General features: G+C 38.0%; 1 protein-coding gene across 2 annotated transcripts; it reads right to left on the minus strand.

Moving 5' to 3' along the window:
• Positions 1-2,605: 2,605 nt before the first annotated feature.
• On the minus strand, positions 2,606-25,463 carry HSPH1 (heat shock 105kDa/110kDa protein 1). Of its 2 annotated transcripts, XM_010187267.1 has the most exons (17): positions 25,410-25,463; positions 22,015-22,155; positions 20,685-20,807; positions 19,397-19,496; positions 16,238-16,371; positions 15,503-15,747; positions 14,387-14,615; positions 13,343-13,449; positions 11,870-12,003; positions 9,304-9,509; positions 8,373-8,504; positions 6,659-6,796; positions 6,108-6,233; positions 5,472-5,579; positions 5,255-5,374; positions 4,018-4,179; positions 2,606-3,469 (listed from the first exon to the last, which is right to left on the minus strand). In XM_010187267.1, exons 2-17 carry the CDS (start codon positions 22,039-22,041, stop codon positions 3,269-3,271), a joined length of 2,292 nt encoding a protein of 763 aa, XP_010185569.1. In that variant the 5' UTR covers positions 22,042-22,155; positions 25,410-25,463; the 3' UTR covers positions 2,606-3,268. The 2 variants fall into 2 exon arrangements, with proteins under 2 accessions (XP_010185569.1, XP_010185570.1); XM_010187268.1 differs by lacking the exon at positions 8,373-8,504 and having other exon boundaries at positions 25,410-25,460.
• Between the last annotated feature and the right edge of the window lie 319 nt (positions 25,464-25,782).

Genomic DNA, 25,782 nt, shown 5'->3' on the forward strand with positions numbered 1-25,782 from the left:
AATACTTAAAAATTTTATTTAAAAAAAATTTCACAATTTTTAGTTCCACTAAACCTTTAAAAAAACCAAAACAGAACGGCAAAGTAAAATACAACAGTTCTGGTAAGCCTCATGTATTTTACTTAAGTTTGAATAATTTAAGATTCAGAATTACAGAAAGATTGAATTTCAGGCAATTTGATGTGTGCTGTGAGCTTATAAATTCTATTTTAAAGTTAATTTATAAGTCTGTTATACTGGCAAGATAATGGCAGTTAAGGAATATTTATATACCCAGCTACGGTTAATAATGACCCAATAAGGCAGTCAGAGTAAGTAGTTTTTGAGTATTTTCCACTCACACCCTTAAACATTTTTTTGGGGTTGACCTCTCTGTATATTTAACACAGATTTATGGATAAAAAAATATTTTTATTTATTAGACACTTTTCTAGGGTCTTTGAAAGAAGTGGAGTCAAAAGAATCTCAGAACACAGCCTGAGAAACCCATACCTCAAAAGGAAGAACAGACTGCACACTGATGCAAATTCTCCCCATTAGTAATGTCACTGCAGCAAAACAGTTGTAAAGACTTGGGTAAAATTGGGAACTTAGAGAAGTGCATTGTAAGTAAATGTAACTGTAACGATTTAACACACACTATCCAAAATACTCCATCAAAAGAATTTCAAAAACTTGTTTCAGAGCAATCAAGTTCTCTTCTTTTGTAAGAAAAAAATTCAAGCCTTTGTGCAACATTTAGTCAGTAACACAGTGAGGCCGTTCCACCCCTGTGTCTGCAAGATTAAACTGGCTGGCAATCTACACCTTGCCCTGCTGGTATACTGCAGCATGAAGGACACCACCAACATCCTCACCTCCCTACAACCAATGCTGAGATCAAAGTGGAAGCACACAGACATGATTTTCACATCTTTTTTGTAAAGGGTAAATTAGAAAGCCAGAAATTTCTTAAACTGAGGAAGGGGAGAGGAAGAAATGTTGAATCACTTATTTCTGCTTTCATTTTTGCCCCCCTCAGGTTAAAGCACAAGCACTGTAAGAATTTATATAAGCCACTTAATCATAAGGGATCAATTGCTTACCACACCATTAGCTGCTATGAAATAGTTAATGTTCCAGAAATCTGAAAAAGACCAGGTTTGTCTGTTCTCAATGCAGTCTTTTATGAAGTTTCATTAGAGGAAAATTAGAGCAGCACCTTCTATAGAGTAACTGAACACAATAACCCATCACTCCAGGGCCAGCAAAGCTTCTTTCTGTAGATCCAGGACTAGATGTTCTGACAGGATTGTGCTTTAAACATCTCTACAAAGTCCTCCTCTGATCAGACTAAGCTTCCTGCTACAGCAACCTACTGATCTTGCAATATAAGTTCCTGTTGGTTTATGGTGCTAGAACCGTAATTTGCATTTCAGCAATAACCCAAGCAAGCAGTAGTCTGTTACAAAAAAAAAAAACAACTAACCCTCTACTGCTACCAACACAGAAGTACTTTTCCACACTCCAAACACAGTTTTGAAGTCTGGTCTGACTTTCCATTCTTTAGCTCTAAGAAGAGCATGGGGAACAACTGGAGCACTCTCGGTGTTGCCTGCTGTACACAATTGTCTAATGGGACAACAGAGGTAAAGAACAAGCAGCAAAAAAGCCAGTAACAGGGATCTGCATTTTGATAATCCCATTGCTTATAGTCAGTGCAGAAAACTGGGCAGTACTGTAGGAAGCTGCACACACTGCAGTATTGCTCCTGCCCCTGGCTGTGAGAAGAGTTAGGGTGCTGCTAAAAGCACCAACTAGAAGGAACACACTAGGCATTAGTAGTATTAGTTTGCTCTAGAAAGCACCAGTCTTCTTGTTGCAGATAAAATACTGCTGAAGGCACACTAACTCTTTAAAAAAACCCAACACTTTGCATTTAGTGACACTGATCTTCCAGCACCTGGTGTCACACACTTGAGGATGGGGTCTCTGCTCCAAAGCATCAGCAGAGAAAACACCCTTCAGAATATGCTGCTTAGAAACATCCTACTCTCAGTACTTCAAGTGTCTGATTCCCTAGTTTGATGTCTAAAGCACAGGATAAAATCAACCTCTTTCAGCATCCTCCCCTGCTCCAAGTACCTAAAACTAACCTTCCTCAATAGACTACAGAGATTTAGTTGAGAGGTATTCTTAATTTTTAAAAGATTTCCCAAGGTCTAACCAGAGGCACTTGCTCAGCAGAATGGGTTGAAATCTCATTTTCCCATTTCAGCTGTCTGTACCAAAAGGCAGCAGAGCCTGGCCTAAGTATTTAATCAGGTTTTAACATCTTATTCTGATCTACAGATTGTCTCTAAAGCTATAGGGTTCTGTGCATTACAAATTTTGTCCTATGCCTTAAAATGTGTGAAATTTCCAGGTTCTTTAGGTTCATATAACCCTTGGGGCAAAGAAAAGAGGCACAGTCGAATTACTTTCAGCTCACTGCACAACTCTTCTGTGCTAAGTGTGAGAGTTTTAAGCCTTTTTATGACTCCAGTACACTGGAACACAAACAGTGAAAAGGGCAACACTTAGACCAGAAGTACTGAAAAACAGCTAAATCCAACAAGTCAGGAGATACCAGTAAAATGAACTTTATTTTAAAGCTCATTAAAAAGCTTCACAATAACACTAACAGAATTAGCATTTCCTTCATTTTATGTACCCCACATGAAAATGTATTGTTTAGCAAGAGATGAAACGTTAAGCATTTCTGCATGCTGCTAACACATTTCACCGTCTTATCATCTGGTAAGTGCTTTGGACTGCAATAATCAAAAACCTTGAAACAGAAGAATTTCTTCTGGAAAGTCCTTATGAATGGGACAGACACTGGCTTTTTATTGACATACCCAATTAGATGTCCAGACAAAAGAAAACTACCTTGGCATCTACAAATGCCTACGAAGGTTTCAATTACAACCTTTTGAAAGAGCAGTATATTTCAGAGCAAGGGCTTCTTCTCATCTTTAGTGATGCAAATGGTTAAATACTGCACAGAAGCTTAGTATGAACTCACAATTCCACAGGAATCTGAAAGTTACCAAGGCAATTTTCCTTTTAGGATAGTCATGACCAACGCTACTGCTATTCTTCCTCCCATAACACAACATATCCCAGACAAGTCTTAAGAAAAAAATATAAATAGCTCCCAAAACAATGCATTCCCACCCCCCATCACATACGACAGCAAAAATATCTTCTGTCATGGGATGAAGTAACTTGCTGCAAATGCAGTGGTTTAGTCCAAGTCCATGCCAATGGTGTTTTGATCACTCGGATGACATTCGCCATTCTGCTGAGGCATTTCAGAATTTTTGTCATCTTCTGCCATGTCTTCAGTTTTATAATCATTCCGTTCATTTAATGGGTTTTCTTCCTTCGGAGAATCAACTTTTGGTTTTGGTTGTGTCACAACAGGCTCACAGATATTGTTTAACTCCTAAAGGAAAGGCAAAAGAAGTCATCAGAATATATATTAAGGTCCCACCAGCTTCACTCATTCAAGAGTCCTGTGGCCAAAAGACTATTTGAAACTTGATTCTGTATTTGTTTCCTGAGTTTAAACTGCAGGTATTTATTGTACCCTGAAATAAACTAACTGGTCTACTCTCAAGTTCTGTGGGCAAAGTTCTTCAACTTAGTATTTTGGATTTCACATGTGTTGGTTTTGGTTTGGTGTTTGTTTTTTGTTTGTGGGTTGTTTTTTTTTCCCCAAAAAAATATTTTGTGCCTCCCAGTGACACTGAAAAAACCCCTGAATTTTTAAGGTGACCAAAAGATACAAAATGCAAGTAAGCTCCACAGAATTGTATATGGTACAGTACAGCTCCTCTGCTTTCTACCGAATATCCTTCTGTCCATACTTTCTAACTGCCCTTTAAAGAACTGTTGCATTAAGATGAATGGAGATGATGGGAGAGGCAGGAGAGGAGATATCAGTCTATCTTTAGGCACCAGCCTCTAAAATTAGTTTCTTAGGGTACTTACCTGTAGCTTTGCCTTAATTTCACTTGAATGCACAGCTGGATCTTGATCTAAACTCTTCTTAGCTTGTGCGCTCACAGCATTATTCATCCACTCTATCACTTCACCAACACACTTCTCTACCTTCATCATTTCCATTTCGTCAATATGGATGTATTTCTCATCCTGCCCAAATACAAATGTTTTGTATTAGTTATTAATGTCAAGTTTACTGTCAAAAATTTAAGCCAACAAGACTATCCCAATTATTTACAATTTATAATCTTTACTGATTTTCAAAATAAATAGAAGCTGGCAACAAGCCAGATCTGTTACAACAAGAGAAAACAAGAAATACACAGATGTCAAAATAAAGCTTCCTTTGCCCAATAACCAAGTAAGAAACCTAGTTCACAGATGAAACTGAGGCTTCAAAAACAGCTTCTGCTGTACACAGAAAGTGAAAGGATCAGAGTTGTTCAACTTTAGAAGCATCCCCTACAATGCCACTGTTACACAATTCACTGATATCGGGAGAAGGACTTACCCAGCAACTCAACCTATAATTTTAGTTAAGTACTCTAAATATGGATTCAAGTCTTAAATGTACTATTTTCAGTGATGCTAGTTATTTCAAGACTATGTAATATTATTAAATGACTTCACTTAATAATGACAATTCTGTAATCTATAGCTGTGAGGACGCAACTGTTTCTGATCCAAGTCTCAATCTCAAACTGAATTAGGTTGAGTGTTGTGAGCTGCCCTAAATCATTAAGTTGAAAACCCAAGGAGTAAATTTTCAAAGGCAAGAATGCTTATCACGAAAGTGATCTTTAAATATCAAATGTCAAAAAAGTGCCCAAACATACATATAATTTAAAAACTGGAAGTTTTAGTTTATTCTGAGTATCTTTTACACTAATGCTTCTCACCAAGGCATAATTCTTGCTCCCAAATGCACTAGAAAAGCACACTTCTAAAAAAAACCCACGTTAGCTTTTAGAAGGTCGAGTATCAGACCCTCACTTCTTTATAAGAATATCCTTTTTGGCCTGAAAACATCCAGAAGTATCAAGCAACTAAGATATGACGCACTGTGAGAGATTTTTTGAGTCTGGGAAACATTTGTGGCATTAAAGTTGTGACCTATATGACAGTAGACTGCAGCTCATCTGAGAGTGATTTTGAAGCCTCTGCCAGCTGGTGAGCCTCAGTGAAACATTATGTGGTGAAAGAAAGGTACTTTGAGGCCACTTACTTTATTCCTGAATTCCCCAGCTATTGTAGCATAATATTGGAGCCTGTGTCCCAGTTCCTCTAACAGCTTTGGTCGTTCTTCTGCTTCTTGATACCGCATTTCAATTGGAGTACCTAATTTCTAGAATAAAGCAATTCCTATGTGTTACGGGACTCATTAACATTGTCTTGTGTGATATTTTGGAAATTTTGCATTTTGGATATACTAACAGACCTACCTTTAAATCTTCTAATTTGTCTACGTACACCTGCTTAGCTTCATCCTCACCCTCTTCATACAGCCAGCCTTCTGTCTCTGTTAGGAGGGCAGAGAATCCCTGCAGATCCTATCGGTCAATATAATTCAATATGTCAAACATTAAAATATGCATCAATTGACTGTGTTTGTCTTGCAGTAACAGGACACTGGTAAATATACACATTAACTATTAGTCTCCCACATAAAAACTACATTTTAAGCAGCTTTTGCTTAATTACATCAAGTAAAACACACCAGCTTCTGAACTGGGAAACGCACACCTACAACATAGGCAGCATTTATAGCCTTTTGTCCTTGATTAGGTCAATGCTTTGAGCACAGCTTCAACAATGTTTTTGGTTATGAATGGAGCAACACAGCTCTCCTAGTCACCAACTTAATTTGGAAACAAAACTTCACTCCATTTGTGACAAAACTTATTTTCAGGGATATCTACTATTTGCTAAGCCTGAACCCAATTCTAGATTGGTCCCAGCCATCATTCAACAGAGTTAGTTTTCAGCTATTTTCAGGGTGACTATGAGAAAGCCTGAACAAGGAACAGAGGATATTCAGTACCAGTATTTTCAAAGAAGCTCCTAAAACCATAACCTACCTTTTCACAAACAAACTTTTCATATGGTCCAGACAACTTGTCCCTGAACTCATACACATATTCCTCCACTGCATTCTTTGCATCATTTCTTTCTTTCTCCAGTTTATCTTGCATAATCATCTTTCCCTGTATAACCACAGAAAATACTTTAAGTAAAAAATACCTGTGTTCAAACAGCATTCTACAAGGCATAGCTCCTGTAAAACAGTAATCTCCCAGAGGCCCTGGGTAATGCAACTGCTAGAATTCTCACTGCTACACAGTAAACTCACCTGAAGAAATAGGATGCACTTCTCTAGATTGCAACAGCTTGAACCAATCTGTGATGCCATTCCATGCATCAGTGCTCTGATACTAACGCTATAAACAACACTTCAATCTTTCTGATTAATATTTGTCAGTTGTGTTAAAGTTGGTCTGTATATTAGCTCTCTGTAAATTATTTGAGTCCACACTCCAGGGATACAGTAAGTGATCAGAGGCTGCCTTAAAAAGCAGATGAATGGTTAGTAACTACAATGAAGAAGGCAATGAAAACCACACTAACTCACCTCTGTTTCAATATACATATTGAGAAGATCTTTTCCTAACTGCCAAACCAAGTTAGCTTCAATAGGTAGTTCCACATTCTTCACTTTTATCTTGGGTTTTTTAGCTTCTGGGGGCTGATCACTTTTCTTCTCATTTGTCTGAGTTGGAGAAAAGAAAAATAAGATAATTTTCCTGATTTCCTTCTGGTGAAGTAGTACTATGATGAAAGAAGCATTCACAGGAATAAGATGCAGAGATTTTGTGTTCATTCAGAATCTTCAAAATATACTTGTGAGCCACTTCCCTTTTGGGGAGTCCTCCTCATATCCTAGTCTTAGTCTATTTCATGGCAGTAAGTACAGAACTATAGGAAGGACTTTTCTTAAATATATGGTGTGTTTGCAGGTTTTCCCAGAAGTGCTCATCTAGGCTCCCCAAGTGTAGCTTAGCGCTTCACTAGTGATTCTGTCAGCGGTAAAATTTTAATCCAAAACCGTGTGATGTGGTTGACACGCTGGAGAGAAGGGATGCCATTCAGAGGGACCTTGAGAGGTGGGCCCGTGCAAACCACATGAAGTTCAACAAGGCCAAGCGCAGGGTCCTGCACCTGGATAGGGGCAAGCCCAAGCACAAATACAGGCTGGGCAGAGAATGGCTCAAGAGCAGCCCTGAGGAGAAGGACTTTGGGAACATGAGCCAGCAATGTGTGCCTGTAGCCCAGAAAGCCAACTGTATCCTATCCCATCAAAGGAACTGGGACCAGGAAGTAAAGGGAGGTGATCCTCTCACTCCGCTTCGCTCTCATGAAACCCCACCTAGAGTACTGTGTTCAGCTTTGGGGCCTCCAATGTAAGAAGGACATGGACCTGTTGGAGTGAGTTCAGAGGAGGGCCACAAAGATGATCAGAGGGCTGAAGCACCTATCCTATGAAGACTGACTGAGAGGGTTGTTCAGCCTGGAGAACCCTTATAATAACCTTCAAGTACCTGATGGGGGCCTACGAAAGAGCTGGGGAGGTACTTTTTACAAGGGCATGTAGTGATAGGACAAGGAGTGATGGTGTCAAACTTAAAGAGGGTAGATTTAGATAAGATATTAGGAAGAAATTCTTCTCTATGAGAGTAGCAAAAAACACTGGAACAGGTTTTCCAGAAATGATATGGATGCAACCCCCACTCAAGCATTCAAAGCCAGGTTGAACAGTGCTTTGAGCAACATGGTCTCACGGGAGGTGTCCCTGCTCATTGCAGAGGAGTTGGACAAGATGATCTTTAAGGTCCCTTCCAACCCAAACCATTCTATGATTATATGATTTTTCATCTTATACAGAAGAAAGAGCAAGTTTGCTCTAGCAATACCATGCAGACATATACGTTTTTCACAAAGATTTTCATCTTAGAGGTTTATGAATTCCTGATCCCAACTTCTCTCAGCAGGCCTAAGCTTGGTTTCTAACAGCTCTTAAACTGGAATGTCTGCAACCCAAACAAATTACCTGTGCAACAATGCACAGAGTCAGGGAAGTGGTGGAGAAAGGCTCCATTCAAGAATTCTTTTGCGAACTCTTTACAAAAGTCACCACAAGATACATACTTTTTTCCACAATAGAATAGATATAAAAAAGAAAAAGGTTCTGAGTATCAAGTTCCTTAATTTTTGCTGGAATATGTTACCAGTTTAAATGCCACCATTATAGAGCATAACATTTTCAACAGAGTTAAAGGGTCACTCACTTTCTTGACATCTGGGGTTTTGTTTTCTTCAGAGGGAGGTTCTGATGAAGGGGGAGACTGTGACGTTTGCTGACCATCAGTTTGTACCTGGGACTGTGTTCCAGCCTCACTGTTCTCTTGCTGGATATTTTTCTGAAATGAAAGCCCAGGCACAAAGGATGTAGAAGGCATGTGCACTTGTATTTAATAAAAGTTAATCGGGCACTTCACTTCTGACGCAGATACTGTACAATGTGCCCTACAAGACACACTGTGCACACGCAGAAACACACACGCTTTAACTAACGGAGATACAGACTAGGTGCAAGTTCAGAAGGACAGTGAAAATGCTTCCAGTGCATGGCTTGCAGCATACTTGCATGTGTGTGTGTACATGCTACCACTTTCTCTTACAAAAAGTGGCTTTTAGTTTATTGCATCATAACTTTAAGTTTTTCCCCTCTCAAAAAACTATTAAAACATGAAGTCCACCACAATACTACATTATTCCCCAGTGTTCCCCTCCTCTTCAGTCATTTAGAAAACAATCCAGCTTTCCCTTCCACAAAGTTTCAAATCTTTACTAATATGAAGGATTACACACAAATCCTTTTAACACAGAGCACATGGAGGACTTATAATCCAAACCAAATTCCCCTATTTGGAACGCTCTGATAACAATGGCAGTTTCGAGCAACTCCACCCTCAAGCAACCCCCCTGCTGCTATTTGGCACTTTGCCCAATAATTGATTTTTAAGTCCATACACTTTCAAGATAGTGCTAATTTTCTCCAGTTTTATAAAGACATTTTATTTCCTGACTGCTATATACACACCTCAATTAACCTCATTTTGCTTCCCTATTAGAAGAAGGTATTTTCTTCCAGAGTCTGTAACAGCAGAACACACTTTCATCAGTAAGGACATTCATATACAGGAAAGGTCAACTTACATCACTTGAGTTTTCAATAGGCCTCTGGTCCTGAGATTCTACTTCAGTCTCAACACTGACATCTTCACTCTCTTCACTTTTAACTGGTTCCACCATGGATGCAGTGGACACACTGAAAATGCCATGAGTATTGACACGGACTTTCACTTTGACTTTAGACTTCTCTCCGTCTTTCTGGGCTGCCACATTCTGGATAACATACCTACCTAAAACCAAAACAATCGATACTCGCACAGTGGAATAAGCAGGCAGTATTACAGAGCCATGAAAACACCCTCCTCTTTGATAAAGGACATTTTCTAAATATTTGATGAAGCCTCTGTGCTCATCTCATGGTCCCCAAAATGAAATGACTACTACAAAACCCAAGAAGTATGCTGCACTTCAGCCAACTTTACCTTACAAATCAAAACAGAGAATGTTTATTTTCATCATCTAGGGTAAGTTCTCCTGATAATAGTAATATAAACACAAAAAGCAAAAGCTCACTCCCCCTTACTTGTGCTATCTGTGATGCTATAGTGGGATGAAAGAAAACTACACAGTTAAGTCAACAGTAAGTGATACAACCTTTTAATACAAGTTACTGCCCAACATAGAAACAGTATTTCTAGAACTGTTCTTCCCAGCTTCTACCATCCATGTAAGTTCACCATTACCTTCTGCTCTTGGGCAGAAGGCAATTGCTTTGCAACTCTTGTAACGCTTGAAACAAGTGTTGTGAAACTAGGAAACAGACAGACAACTAGCTTAATAGTACACAAAGAATCACAGCTCCTTGGCATTAAAAGCAGACATTTTTCCTGCCTGCTTCATGGTTATATGCGTAACACCAAAACAGTGATCTGGTGATTACGATGCTCACACAGCTGCAAAGTACAAGTTCACCAACTTCATCACAGGCTGGATATACACATGGCTGTACACACTGTTCCTTCATCAGTAGATCTAAACCACATGCATACAAACTTTTACCTGCTTATTTTACAGGCTAAAGAATGTAATCCCCTCTCTTGTAAATCCAGTAATACTGGAGTTGTGACCTGTCCTCCCTTTTGGTAGTCTTATCAGAACTACTGACTCACACATTAGAACTACTAACAATTCTAGTTTGAGCAAAGAGTCCATCAGTGAGTGAACTGAAACCAGGCTGATTTTCATTTCTGTTCTCACCAGCCTGCATAACAGCAGTTAGACAGCTTCTTGTTTGTTAAAGCCATATAAATTGAACAGCCACAAGTTCCACTATCAGTCTTCATGGTAAGATTTAACATGAAATGAAGTCTACTGTTTCTGTAACAAAATATTATGCTGGTTTCTAAGACATGGCATTTGAACTTTGTGAAACCACCACAATTTGCCTTGACCTAGAGAAAATAATGCATGTTTTCCGTTCGGTTAATAGCTTTTGGTAACTTTGCAGTGCATTAGGTATTGTCTGAAACACTGAAAAATCAGAGGGAGATGGTTTTCACTTATATATTCTCCCATCAATTTTAAGAATATTTACAAAGCTTGTCTTTAACACAATTCTGGTGATACTCTATTTTAAATAGAGTATCTATCCAGAAGAAATTTTTTTACCATGAGATCAATCAGACATTGAAACAATCTCCCAGGGGAAGTGGTAAATTCCTCTACATTGGTCAGTTTTAAGAGTCAGCTCAACAGGGTGCTGATTCATCTCATTTTAACTATACTTTTACCTTGAGAGGTTGGACTAGATAATCCTTGTGGTCCCTTCCAACCTGGCATTCTATGATTCTATGGTTAAATGCATTGCTAACCAACAGCACAGCTGTATTATCATATACTTAACCAAGATCTGTCATTTCTTCTACCACTTTGAAAAAAAAGTTGAGCTTTCTAACAAAACCAAGCAATTATTTGACAACTAGTAACAGCATTATCTTAGTTTTATATGCAAGCATACATTTGATTGCATACTTGGAACTCAAGAACAGTTATTTAATTGACCTGTCTTTACCATCACAATCTCTTTCTAGCTAACCATATTGTAAACTGTGCGTCAACACTGTCAACGTTGTAATTTGTCAGAGGATGAAAGCTGCTTATAAATGTTACCTAGACAATTCAAATCAATACTGTAGTCTTGTAGCTGCCATTATTTCAGGCTGCCTTGATTAAAACTTATTCAGCATTATGTCAAACCTAGAAAGCATAAGAAAAAACCAACAACTAGTTACTCAAGATCTGTTCAGGCTTTTATATGCAGGAGATATTTTTCAAGCATTCCTAGCTTGCTTTAGTGAAAAGCAGGAAAGATTTTAAAAGTTATTCTTTTGCAGTGATAGTCCTATTCCAGTCCTGGGCACTTAGTAATAGTTTTCTCACATTTCTTCATTGGACTGAAGCAATTTTAGAAGCTAGGAAAATAAAAAACTCAAATTCAGTTACCTATGGAATGGAAGAATTGATAATTGAGTCCTCTAGACACAAAAACCTAAATATATTTCATATAATGATACTGTAACACACCACAGCTACAGTACTGATTTAAGACCAAACAATGCAAGACAACGTCATTTCCAGGACAATTACTTACCGATTTTTGACTCAGGATATGGGACTCCATTAGGATCAGAATAAAAAGCTTCCAACTCAAATGGACCTTTCCTATAGAATGTAAGAACCTTGGAGAAAGGAGCTGCGTGATTTTTGCTGAACACCTCATGAACCCTATAATTAAGAGAAAAATATCACTTTTAGCAGAATATTTGAGCTGAAACGTTTTGATCTAGGGTCAGAACTCTTCAGAGAAATGTCACCATGTTTTGACACATTTACCCTTCTCAACAATTCCAAGAAAGATACTTCACTAATGTACTGTAAGGAGAAAAAAAAACCACTCTGGTGCACTGCAACAGGAAATTGTCATATTCCACTAATTTTGAGTGTCAGACGCAAATAAGTTTAGATGTAGGTGGCAATTTAGTGACAGACTATCAGCAGACTTCCAAAATTTGCTTCCTGCAAAGACATTATTCTGAGCTTGGAATAGCGTAATTCAAATCATAATTTGCACCCTTCCTCAGTTAGTCTCAAAAGGCTAATTACAGTCCTGTTAATTCCTTACTCATTTACTTTCTGTGGCTCAGTTGAGAACCCTGACACCAGATTATTATTCATTCCTTGATATGACAGAAAGTCAGCCAGCTTTATCTGATGTTCTTCCTCTAGGGTCTGTCCGCTATTACGCCAGTCTGATTCTAATTTCCAACTAAGTTTTGTCTCCCAGCTATGGAAGGATCTCATCTAATAACATAATTGCAAGAAAATAAGAGCTTCACCTAAAGTGTGAACCCACAGGTTGCTCTCAGAAGCATGAGACAGAACAATGAGGTTCTGCAGCTCCATAAAAGAGAAAAGGCTGAATTACAAAGAATATCAAAAAGGTATGAACGAGTCCCTGTAGAACTCTGAACTTCCCAAAAGATAAAGTCAGTCCTCTTTACATCTTAGAATGCAACTGCATTTCCCACAGGCATGGCATAGTTAATACTAAAGGTCAGAGTCTTAAGACACTGCAATTGCAAGAAATTTCTCTTATGAACTCTAAGAATTAAATCCTTGCTTCTGTTTTCAGCCAGACAAACAGAATCCATGTAAGCTCACAGTATTTATACAATGCATGATGTTCCTACTAGAACAAGAATACAGATAGGTGTTAGGAACACCTCGAGTAAAAAAGGCCAGAAAGGAAAGTAAGAGCGGGATCCAGCAGTTGTTCTAGTTAATTCTGTATTCCAAAACCTGACAATGGCAATAATGCAAGACAAGATGTTGGTTGATAGCTCATTCAACCACAATTTTTTAATGTTTATTTATCAACATATGAGTAGTTAGGGTTAAAACTTCAATGCATGCCTTTACAGTTTCTGGTGTCAGGTGCCTCTGGGTACATAGCCTACAGGTTCTCTACAGCAGAATGCAAAAACTAATTTAAATGCAACCAAGAACATTACTCTTGAATTATGAAGGCCAAAAGCTTGACAGAAATGTAGTTTGAACTACCTACCCTTCAGTGTCCTCTGCTTCTGTGTTCCACAACAGAGATATTGGGAATGGTGTAGCATCTGTCACAGAGAATTCCCTCACTTTAAAAGCTGGAGAAAGAATTGCGCACTAAACAAAAAACAGATATGCATTAAAGTGGTTTAACTCCACCCACCCAAGACAGCTAAACATCTTTAAACAAGAAAAAAAAGAACTGTGTTGACTTCACTGTAACAGAGCTAGGCAAATTGCTTGATTTCAACTGAGTATGATAAGAAAACAGAAATCTAATACAGAAAGAGTTTCTACCCTTTGGGTTACTGAGACTTCTGGCCTTATTCTTACCGCAGCTTATGAAAAAAGGTAACAATCTAAAATATCAGGACTGCAAAGAATGGAAGTGCTGCATTACTTAGGCCTAAAAGAAATAGTGTTTATCTTAGAGGTCCTGCTTTTTTCCCTGGAGACAACTGATTGCTAGTGACAGAAAGCAATCAGTGAGATGGGGTAAAAAAAAAAAAGCAAATCAAAGAAGAGAGGATGAAAGAAAAGAGTATGTAAAGGAGGTAAGGAAGAAGACCAAAATTAGTGGTTTACCTGTAAAATATAGTTTACTAGTTGGAAACCACAAAAATGGAGGTGAGATAGTTTGCTTTATATTGATGGAAAGCTAGAGACCAGAAAATGCAAACTTGCAGTGTTCTGGGCTCTCCACAGATACTTCTCAAACTTTGTTAATTAAAAATATATCTTTCCTCAACCTGACAGCTATTTAATTTTTTTCTCATGACAGATACCTATATCCTGTTCTTTTGAAGACAAGAGTGGACTGCTTACACAATTCACACAGCACCAGCATTTTCAGTAGAGAATAGCATCACAGAGGAGAATTCTGGAGTTTTTAAACAGTGTAGTCCCATAAGAAGACCCAGTGAACATGTATGTTCCTTGCATGCCTTAAAGTGGACCACTTCTGCCATTTCTCATAACTGATAAGCTAATTCTTCCAAAAAATGCTCTCAAGAAATGTAACTTTGAAGTTTATCAAGCATTGCCAGCACTATACCTGCAGAGCACAGCCCCTAGCTATGGCTTCATCTGCATTCAGTGTAGTACTGACATCTTTGCCAAAGAATTTAGCAATCCTCTCTTTGACAGCCGGAATGCGGGTTGCTCCTCCCACAATCTCTACTGCAGTCACATCTTCCACTTTCAGTTGTGTTTGTTCCATTAATGAAAGCAGAGGCATCTCTATCCTTTGCAGCAGGTCAGCACACAATTCTTCAAACTGTGACCTAAGGAAAGAAATGGAATTAACCAAAGGATGCCTGACTCACCCCACTAAGATTTTCTGGTATTCTTGTTTCCAAGCTGATGCTAACCAGGTTTGTTAAATACACTGCAAAAAGACTTAAAGCTAAACCCCTGTGAGTAGGCTGAAGGTAGTATATGAACAGCTGCTTGCAGATTTTCCGATGCTGCTATCAATGTAGTTAAATAAGATAAAGCTATTGTCTGGGCAGGTGCTATGTATTTGCCTCTCAGCAAAGGTTACAGATAAAAACACAGAAAACACTGATACTTCCTTTACAATGAAAAACTGTTGCCTAAATACTGGAGGAAAGAAAAATATCCCCACCTCTCTCTTGTCAGTACTTACAGGACTACCAGTGACTACAAATTAAGTTGTGCCTATAAGTGCGTGCAAGAGAGAGACACACCCAAGACTTCATTTACACATGGGCCATTACTAAGTCATCCCCCACAAGCACAGTTTCTGTCCTCCATTTCTCTGCCAATACCCACAGTACAGTAAGAACAGAAAAATGGAACAGAGCTGCAATTGTTGAAGAGCAGTATGGGATTTAGGTTACTTAAAATACACAGGAGACCGAAACATGCAGCCAACTTCCCTGAGCCTGCTTTGCATGCAACAATCCATTGTTTAAGAATGTGTCATTCTACAGAAAGAATCCAAGCTCTTTATACATGCATTATTGCATTGAATCATTGCTCAGGTAGCTGAACATTACATTTCACAGCCTGTTATTCTAGCACTCCAAAATTGCCACAGCTATTCAGCACTTGCACTTAATTTTAGCATGGTAAGTCTCTTTCAAACACAGAAACATTTGTTAAAAAAATATGGTCACTAAAACAGCTTGTCTTGCACAGAACTCACCTGTTCATTTTCCCAGATACATCAGTATCATTCATGAAACACTCAATATTTAGGGGAATGTCCGTGCTATTTGAACTCATTAGTTTCTTCAGCTTCTCACATTCCTGATACAGACGAAGAAGAGCTCGAACCTTTGATTTCGGATCCAGTTTGTACTTTGCCTTTATTTCTGCACAAAAGTAATCTACTAATTTTCCATCAAAATTTCTTCCACCTAGGAAAGGGTCAAATGCTGTGCCAAGTACCTGGTTTGAAAGAGCACAGTTAGTCCTATGCTCAGTAGGAATTAAGTGGAATACCAATCTTCCAGTATCAGCAAGTCTTTCCTTCAAAAATGGTTAGGGAAAAGTCAGCCTGTCTTCCAATGCACAGACTTAAGTATTTCAATTGATCACATCAGCCAAAAATTGCTCTTCACTTTCACACTGAAGTAAGGCTAAGCAATAGGTAACAATCCAAAGCATTCACAATTGTAATCCATATCTACATCAATTGAAATAAAACAAACTAAATTATAGCAGTTGTATTGTGTATCTTACACTGGTGTATTGCAAGGAATTGACAGCCTTTATTTGAAACCATTCTAATGAAATGAAAGACACTGATAAAAGTCTTAACTCTTTGTCACTTTCCATGCATTAAATTACTTCAGAATTTTAAAAACAATGCAGTTTTACAGGCTATTTGATTCTAATGTCTCATAAAACCCTTTTTCCCCCATTTTAATCTCATTACCTTTAGTTTACTCTTGTTGAATGCACAAGCTGATACTTGAAATGCAGAATGTCCCATATCAACAAACACAACTATCCGTGGCTTCTCTTCGGGAGCTGGAAGGTCTTGTTTATAAATTCCATAATTCAGAGCCACTGCAAAACAAGTGTCAGATATTATCAATGTACTCTCTAGTAAGTCTCCAGTTGCATGCCATCACACCCTTGTGAACATTAAGCTATAGGATCAAGAGCAGCAACACAAATCCAGACATACACCTATGCCTTACCTACATGAAAGCTCTATTCCATTAATATATGCTGTAGGATCTGAGAAGCAAAAAAATCCTTCCTCAGTCACGTATACGCTAAGTGTTTAAGCAAGCAAAACTAAGCAGCAACAACCCTGTTTGGGGTTTACCTACTTTGATCTGTTCATTAAAAACTCAAGATTGTAGCTTTGCATAGTAATCAGAAACACAGACCATCTTTACAACTAAACTGAAAACCAGTTTTGTATTTACAAGGTGTATCTCCCAACCATGTAGGTTTTGCCTGAGAATGGTATAAACAGTCAGAGGCTACAAAAAGAAAGAATGTTAATCTATACAGAATATCAGGCAGGGACAGTTTGTGAAGTGCATCAAAAGTTAAAGCAGAAACCAGCAGGGCCATGTAAACACAGGATGATAAAATCAAAGGACAAAACACAGTTTTGCAGCAGCAATCACTCTGGATGGATAGCAGTGTCAAAGCCAGGCAAGAGGCTGATGCAGCAACTGAATATAAATAAAGCCCTAGACAGCCTTGGCCACATGGTTAAATTTTGGCATGAGATAGAATGAGCATGAATTTACATTCACATGTGACAAAAAAATCCCAAGATGAAGATAACAGCCAGGATACTAGAGAGATTATCAGGCAAGAGAATTAGAGCATTAGAGAAGGCGGTAAGGAAAGCTGGGAATGCGCTCTCTGAAAAACAATGTTTTACAGTCACACTGACATCCTCTCACTTGAGGTGAAAGGGACGCTGACTCCCTTTCACATCAAAAGCAGTGGTTCCAGACCAGCTGGAACACCAACAGCCAAATTTCCCACTGATCAGAGACTTGGTATTTATGGATTCTGGTGTCTAATAAAGTTCTATTGCAGTTTTCATCTGTGTGGATTCTTTGGGGTCTATAAAAATCCAATGTCAGCACTTATTAATCCCTCCCACAAGCAGTCATTAAGAGGTGATTAATTAAAAATAGAAACTTTCTTTCATTAAATGTATCAGTTATATCTTTGAGATCTAGATTTGACTGAAATTGTGTATTGGTCTGTTCATTCACATAGCATTTGTATTTTTGAGCAGACTGAATACATTGCCCTGGTTTCCAAGCTAAAAATAAATTTATGAACAAAACTTGACAGATCACAGCAGAATTTACCTTTTGTGAAAAAAACCTCTATTTTTCTTTTCTGCTCTACCATATCTCAGGACCCCTTTCCCAAAGATAAAAATCAAAGATTCTTACATTTAAAATGTAATAAAAACTTGGATAGTACTCATTAGCCTTACGAGTTAAAGAAAATAAAATTAGAAATCCTATGCATTACACAGTAAAGAGAGGCTGCTGGTGCTGCTAAGGGGCTGAAAGAGCTATTTGCTCTTCTGAGGATTGTTCATCCCAATGGCAAAGCTTTTAAAGATCCTTGCTAAGAAGTCCTGAAAACCTCTCAAGGCTCTTACACAGACTGGGCTGATGTGATCTGCTAAAACAAGAAAAGTGACAATGCCTTTTTAGGTAATGCCTTTAGTTGGTTTATATTGCCCCATCATGAGAGGTCATCTCTGACTCAAGTGGGAAAGATTATTTCTGCTTCAATACAGAAAGGGGGTGGTAAGGGCCTCGTTTTTGACTGTTAAGGTTGGAAAACAATTTTTTTTCTGAGTGCTAAATTAACTTTTCTTCTTTATGGAGACAAAGTTTCTCCATAAACATTTTGAAAATGGAATTTGAAGGTTAAAAACAGAGGGTTGGATATTTGTCCTTCCTTCTCCTCAGTCATCCTACAGATGTACAAGCCCTGTAACTCAGAAGAATCCAGGCACACAGGACAAAGTGTACCTACTGTGGGGTCCACACTTACCTCAGGAATTCACACTACCACACATTCTCTGTAGCATTCTTTGCTATATAAACAAATTACGGCAAAACAAAATGACAAAAGCATGCACCTATGGCTTTTGCAATGACAAGGTCAGATTCGCTCTTTATTAGGTGCAAATACATAGTGTTCAATGTAGAGATCATAATACTGATGAAAGAACCATGTTTACAAAAGAAATCTTGTACATTACCATGTAGGTGCTAATCTGAAACTTATTATAGAAAAACACGTTAAGATACCACTCCAACAATGCATATTTAAGATTGCTTTACTCCTCAAAAAAAAAGTAAAATATAAAATTCAAAAGCATGAACCCAGTTGGCATGCACCAAAAATGTTCACATGGAACATTCTCCCAAAGTAAACTCTTCCCTACTTTTCTAACTAATGTGGGCAATGAGAGCAGAAAAGTAATTGTCTTCTGGTACAAATCTCGACTTCCCAACCCTTCCTCCAGAAAACAAGTGCCAGTTATGCCTCTTAAAAACACAAAACAAATGCTTTCTCACTGAAGACAAACAGAAAAAAAATTCAGGAAGACAGGGTAAGAATGGTTGTTTTAAAGAAAGACCAAATAAACTCTTGATTCTGCCAATGTGTTTTTAGAGCTCCAAACAGATTAGCAAAGGAGATTGCCTTTTGTGCACGTGTGTGTGTTTTAAAACGGCAACTACACTGAAAAAAAGACTTGATGCTTATTCAAGGAACTCCCTTTAAGAAAGCCTAAATCCCACAGCAGTGCATCATAAGATTTCTTCCATGAAGTCTGGAGAGTAAATTAAATGGACAAGTAATCCAGGAACAGGTAGTAACTCCGAAATAAGTACTCGGGGAGATAACTATCACTAAAGCTTCATCTCTTCTACCACTTCATGGAGAAGACATTAGAGAATGCAAATCAAGAGCAACAAGATTTTTAGAACATATGTCTCATGTCTGATTTTTCAAGTCAGGCGTGTTTCTTCAAGTAACTAAATGCACCATCACACCTTTGCAGAAACTGCTATTTTACCCTACTTACCTGCTGTCATATCATTCATTAATCGAAGACAATTTAATCCAACAATTTGAGCTGCATCCAGAAGGGACCTCCTTTCAGCATCTGTGAAAAATGATGGAACCTGAAGAAAGCGGGTGAGAATGGAAAGTTATTTCCAGAAATGAGACATCACACTGTTTATTTGAAAGTATTAATTTAAAAGGTGTTATCTATTCTTCCTCTTCCATGAATACACCTGCTTACTGCAAGTCTTTTAACATGCAACTACTGTACTGAATAGACTTCAAACATTCTATTCAATGAAGCTGAGATGGAATTAAATGAGCATCAGGTAGTTTACATAACCACACCCTAGCAAGTAACAAATGAGTTAATTGTATACAAATGCTAGGAACCTTAATTACTGGTGCAAAATACCAAACTAGGTATTCCATGTCTCTGTCTCCAGAAGAATCTTAACCAGAATTAGCAGAGGTAAGCCTGTCCAGAAAGTAAAGAAAGACCGGGGGGGGGAAGTCCAGTAATATTATAGATGTGAGAGATGCAAAGCAATAAGGGATAACATAAAGAGAATCTGTTTTGGCCAACATCACTTTGGGCAAAAAGCGGTAAGAGATTTCAAAGGATTATGTTGTTGAAAACAGGATATAGATCTCTAGCATTGGCATTGAACAGTGACCTCTGATGTCCTCAGGGACAGAAACTACATCACTGGAAGACACTAGCTTTTCTAGTATCGACTGGAGAACAAACTCTTATAGTAACAGAACTAAATATTCCCAGATGCAACATGAGACAGATTTGTTCAAAGAGTCATTGAGAACACAGAGGAAGATGTTATTTTATACACAGGCTTTGCAATGGAATGATTGCTTTTTACCCGAGGTCATTTTCTGTGCAGTCATAAATTGAAAAAATAAAACAAAACACAACAAAACAAAAGTTACAGAAACTAAGGTTTTCAGCTGCCAGAGGGCAAACTTTGATAAACAAAGGTATCTTTAATGAGGAATTAACATGCTTAGCCATAGAAACAAGCTGCAGCAGAAGGGTGTATACCTAGATCCCAGAAATGTTCAGGGTCTGAAAGTTCAGACATATCCAAGAGAATGAGTTCACGAAGTGGGTCAGGGACTGGAACATGGAAGCAGCCCTGGGATTTCTTTAAGTCAATAGCTCTAAAGCTAGTTAGGATTAATCCCTTTGTAAGTGCTTATGCAGTGTTCCTTTTCATGCTACATGAATAGAAACAAAATGCCCTCAATAGCTGAAGTTAAAAGACGTGTTCCTATGCACTACAATTACTTACAGAAATAACACAGTCTGTTACTGGTTTTTTCAGGTTACTCTCTGCAGTCTCCTTTAATTTAGTCAATAACATAGCTGAAATCTGTTCCACACTGAAGATATGCTCCTCTTCCATGTACATGACCTGGATAGAAGAAATAGGCAAAATAATTCCATTATTTTAACTGAAAGAAAAAGGACTTATTTAATTTTTTTTGATACACTGCCGACTAATACTCTACATTGAAATAATTAAGCATGTCGTGATTGATAGAACTTCAAAAAAATTTCACTTTAAAAATTCATTTCCCAGTTGAGTGTCTACAGAAGCAGTAATTCCATTTTCACAAACTTAGAGCATCTAGAACCATATCAACTCTACAGATGAAGGAAATAGCTAGGAAGTGATTTAAAAAGTGACACAAGTCTAAAATGTGACTAAAGCTAGATGTGGTCACACAGCATTACACCAACTGCTGCCAACTGCAAAAAAGTCCAGAATTACTTGCTGACTACTTTCCTGACATTTTTATGCTTCTGCTCAAATAGGTGAAGAGTTTCTGAAAGGAAGAACTGTGCAACAGCAGTTCACCTATGCACATAAAACAACTAAAAGCTTCAAGGTGGAAGCTCAACAAGAAGTTTATTTGCTGCTCCCTTTCCAAGAAATTATATCTAAACGCACAGCCTTAAGCTAGGGTCTTCATTAGTGAAGCAGCACCATCTGTTATGGCAGAAAGCCTTCATTATCAGTATTTTTATATACTTCTGTAAATTAGTATGTTTTTGACTGCACCTATTCTAGGAAAAGCTGACATTGTATCAGCAAATTCCTTGAAATGTAAGCAAGTGTCAAACCTGCATTGTGGTACAAACTGGTTTTGAACAAGTAACTTATATCAGACAGTCTCCTGAAGACAAACATGTCACTCATTTATAGCAATTATTGTAAAGAGTTCCTACTACTTCATAAGAAATTTGTAACCACTTAATTACTGTTGCAATCCATTCCACACAAGAGTGACAGAAAGGTTAATACTTCGAAATAAAACCATACGACCTCATAATTATCTTAGCGGTTTTTCTGCCAGGATGTTAGAGCTGGATGTGCAATTTGCCAACAGGGAAGCCCACATTGCAGCAATCACTTGCAAATGAACCTTAATTTGATAGTTAACATCCACTATTTAAAGATGAAGCTCTGTATTCATACAAGAGCTCCTCTTTAAGAGAAAGGTTGAAGAAAACCTTTAAGGTAATTAAATGAAACCCATATTTTCATGACTAGGTGCTGAAATGTAAGCTTTTAAATTTAGCTATAAAACTAAAAAAAAGATACACTGCAAATTTACCTTTACTCCGACTCCACCATTCCTCATAGGAACCAAATCATAGCTCAACTTTTCTTTTTCCTTCTGAACAAAAGGATCATTAAATGCACGGCCATGGAATCTCTTGAAGTTAGATACCGTGTTGTGAGCATGAGTAATTTGCTGTAAAGAAATACAAGATACTTAAAAATCCACTCTTAATCAACCGGCAATGTCCAGCACTGTTCTCTATGTCCTCAAGCACCAGTCAAGTTAAAACAACTGTCTCACAACTTGATACATCTGTTTCTCTAACACCTGTGATAACTATGTGGTACTTTATATCAGCTCATTACTACAGAAGATTATATAACCCAGAGACACACATACTTGCAGACCATTATATTTTAAGTATTGCAAGGATTATACAAGTATCCCTAAAATCTTGAAGCAATCAAGTGATCAATGACAGGATCTATAGTGCCTACTATTTGAGTCACGCAATTAGACAGGATTCCAACAATTAGAGACAGGAACCAGCTTCACAAATAATTGCAATGCTTATAAACTGGCACTCCCATCCCAGCCACCTCACCTCCAGCTGTGTTCACTTTAAACCCCATCACATTAAGCACAAACAACTGATCAAGCTGTTAAGTTTCCTCATACATTTCAATGCTTACTTTTTTCCCCTGAGCTACTTTTAAACCACATCATTTCCCTGTTCATGTTCACAAGCAGTCAGTCACTCAAATTCTTACACCAGGCCAAAGATGGATACAGTGCACACACAACAGCAAGAAACACAAGACTGTTTTTTGGTAATGATGACAGCTTAAAGTATATGCTAAACTACAGTCCAAGCTCCCTACAGAACCAATTGACCTAGGAAAGCATGTTTTATCACAAATGCAATGCAGGACAGCAATTGGACAACTAGACCAGCCTAAAAGAGATACTGCAGGTATCTCAGAGTAGAATGAATCCTATTCTATTGGAGGAAAGCTATAAAAGAGTGGTGTTCTTTCCAGAAGAGACGTAGGCAAGCACCAAGAGATTGCATGGCAATACAAATGATGAGCATACCAATGAAGATTTCTAGCATTCACTACCCTCAAAGGAAAGCATCAGTTTCTTACTGTCTGCCACATTTTCCATCATGGAATTGAAGAATTTGAGCCACACCATATATCAGAAAACTATGCAGCTATGATAGTTCTCCAAGGGAAAAGCTCCCTGATGAAGCAGCAAGTCATACACATACTATTAAACAGCAGCTTTCAAAAAGCTGTCTGTGTGGAGAGAAACACATCATACTCAAGATCCCTACTGGGATTCATCCCTGGTTTATTCTTATCACCAAACAGTGCCCAGCAATTATTAGTAAGAGCACGAGTTAGTACAGGCCAAAAGTCATGCCAGGAACTATTCCAGTACTTTAATGCAATAGAGTATTTAGGTTCCTGTGTCCAAGATCTTTTCTCAGCATGGTTTTGTTTGCATAGCCATAACTTCACAGTACTTTAATGCTTTGTAATTCACAGCTGTATTGCTGAAGAATGTAGAAGGAAAAATTATGCAGTGGGTAGAGAAGCACAAATATTCTGGTAACTTTCATAGCCTAATTTAGAATTAAGCTCAGAGCCTCTTCTAAGAGAACAATCTTAAGATATTTTTAGACTAATTATATGCCACTAGGACTGTAGCATGTTTTAATATCTTCCTGCTTAGTCACAATTAAGAAAGCTGAGAATTATGGTCTCTTAACTAGCATACTGCTCTCATTTCCAGTGCTACCTGACTCACCTAGAAGACACAGAAATTCTCTGAAAATTTGCTCCAACAGCAGCTCCTCAAGTGTTAAATTAAGAGAGCACCTCTGAGTATTGAGCTCTCTTACACACAGTCACATTGTTGAAGTTACCAGTCAAAAAGGTTGAGGGTTTTGTTTTGTTTGTGTTTGTTTTTTTTTAAACTAAGAAATCAATTTAAATTAAAGGGATGGTTTTAGTCCTTGATTTCAGTAGCTACTACACCCTAGGACACTGAGAATATAGCTCTCAGTTGTCCAGGTCAAAAAACTTACACGTTTATGAAAGAAACACGATTTACATCTCAGGTGGTCAGCCAAACTGGACCAAGAAATAAATGCTCCGAAATATTTTTTTATAATTTTAAGTATCACATTATTTTTTTCTGGCAAAAATACTTAGTTTCAAGTCTTCGGACAAGTATGAAAGACTCAATATAGTAACACTTTATAAAGGTCAGTCTGAAGGGAACTAAGTCACAGGTGCTAACCACTGCAAATCCATGCTTTTAAATGCAATTCGAGAGACAAAATCTACTTCACTCTCAGCTTACTTCACATTTTTGACAGCATTTACTAGAATAATCTAACCATATTGAAACATGCTCAGGAGTACGCAGGATTCAGATCACTTGCTGTTTTGAGCAACAACTCATTTCTGACACTGATGAATCATACTAGTTTCCAACTTGAAATAGTGGAAACAGTCAAATAAACAAAAGCAGTGTTAAAATGAAATTTAAGGAAAAACTAGAAACATATGTATTTATTTTATTACTCCAATGTTAACCTGTAACTGAAAGTCTGAGTGTGTTTGTGAACATGTAAGGTATTCGTGTTGCCTTGACAGTTCAAATTTAAGAGGGGAGCTATTACAGTGGGAAGGGTTTCCTTTAGTGCTCTCTCCATGGAAACCCACTGCAGTCCTTTTACTACAGGAGATGCACACAGGGCTGCGGAGGCTGCATGCTTGGTCTCTGGCACCAGCAACTGTTATGTAACAGCCTACAGTACAATACCTGACAACTTATTTAACCATTACACTTAGTTATTCTAAGATTTGTCAGAATTAAGCTCTCCTTTTAAAACTGAAAATACTACTTTAATGAAGGAAACAACTAGTGTTTCAGAGGACCTCAATAAAGAAAAAAACCTAAGGACTTACACCTTAAAAAAAATAGGCCTTTACCTTTCAGTGAAACCAAAGGTATTAAGGTACCAAAATAGCCTTTAAGAATCTGAGCCAAGACTCTCCCTTTGCATTTAATTTTAAGAAAATATACACAGCATTTAAGATGTTTTCCTTCAAGTGCAAGTCAAATCTTCCATACCAGCATTAGGAAAAGTAATCCAATGACCTTAACTTGTCAGAAGAGGAACGTGTTCAACTGGAAAATATTACCAATAATGAAAAAGAGAGCACTAACGTTCTAGCAAAAGCATCCTGCATTTCTCTGAAGGAAGCATGGCAGCATAGTGCAGCATTTCTAAAATAACATGCTTGACATGGAAAATGAAGTTTTTCAGTTTTAACTACAGCGAGCCAACTCTATTTACACCCACTGGTACTTGAACAGTTTGCACTCGTCCATTTACTGTTATGCAGAAATGCCAGGAAACAACCTACCTGGTTTTTAGCCGCAACACCAATAGCTCTGTTTTTCGATCCAAATGAAACCACCGATCTGAAAAGAACAACAGGCTAATTAACGTAGTACCGACAATAAACGTGACTGAGGACTATCAGGGATATATTTTCTACAACTGCAAATAAAAGACCTGTGTCTTTCCTTTGAAGTGCCATTCTTCCAGCTTGCCGTAAAACACTACAGTAAGACTCTCAGACCATCTTAAAGCCCTGGCTCAAATCCAGGACTTGTCACAACAGTTTGTCCAAACGGTTCAAACGCGATGACCACAAGTACGAGCTCCCATCCAGCCTCTGCCCTACCCCTCCGCATTTGGCTGCTCACAACTTTACAGCTCCTGCTTTGAGCCTT

This window comes from Mesitornis unicolor, unplaced genomic scaffold (genome assembly GCF_000695765.1).
Source record: "Mesitornis unicolor isolate BGI_N332 unplaced genomic scaffold, ASM69576v1 scaffold5766, whole genome shotgun sequence".
Lineage (NCBI taxonomy): Eukaryota > Metazoa > Chordata > Aves > Mesitornithiformes > Mesitornithidae > Mesitornis > Mesitornis unicolor.

Bases quoted from the DNA above. Each gene is read 5' to 3' on its own strand.
- HSPH1 (XM_010187267.1), bottom strand. From the start codon at position 22,041: ATGAGGAATGGTGGAGTCGGAGTAAAG. The intron at 15,748-16,237 runs GTAATGAGATTA...CTTTCAAACCAG, and splicing joins TCAACAAGAGTAAACTAAAG to GTACTTGGCACAGCATTTGA. The intron at 6,234-6,658 runs GTGAGTTAGTGT...GTGGTTATACAG, and splicing joins ATATGTATATTGAAACAGAG to GGAAAGATGATTATGCAAGA.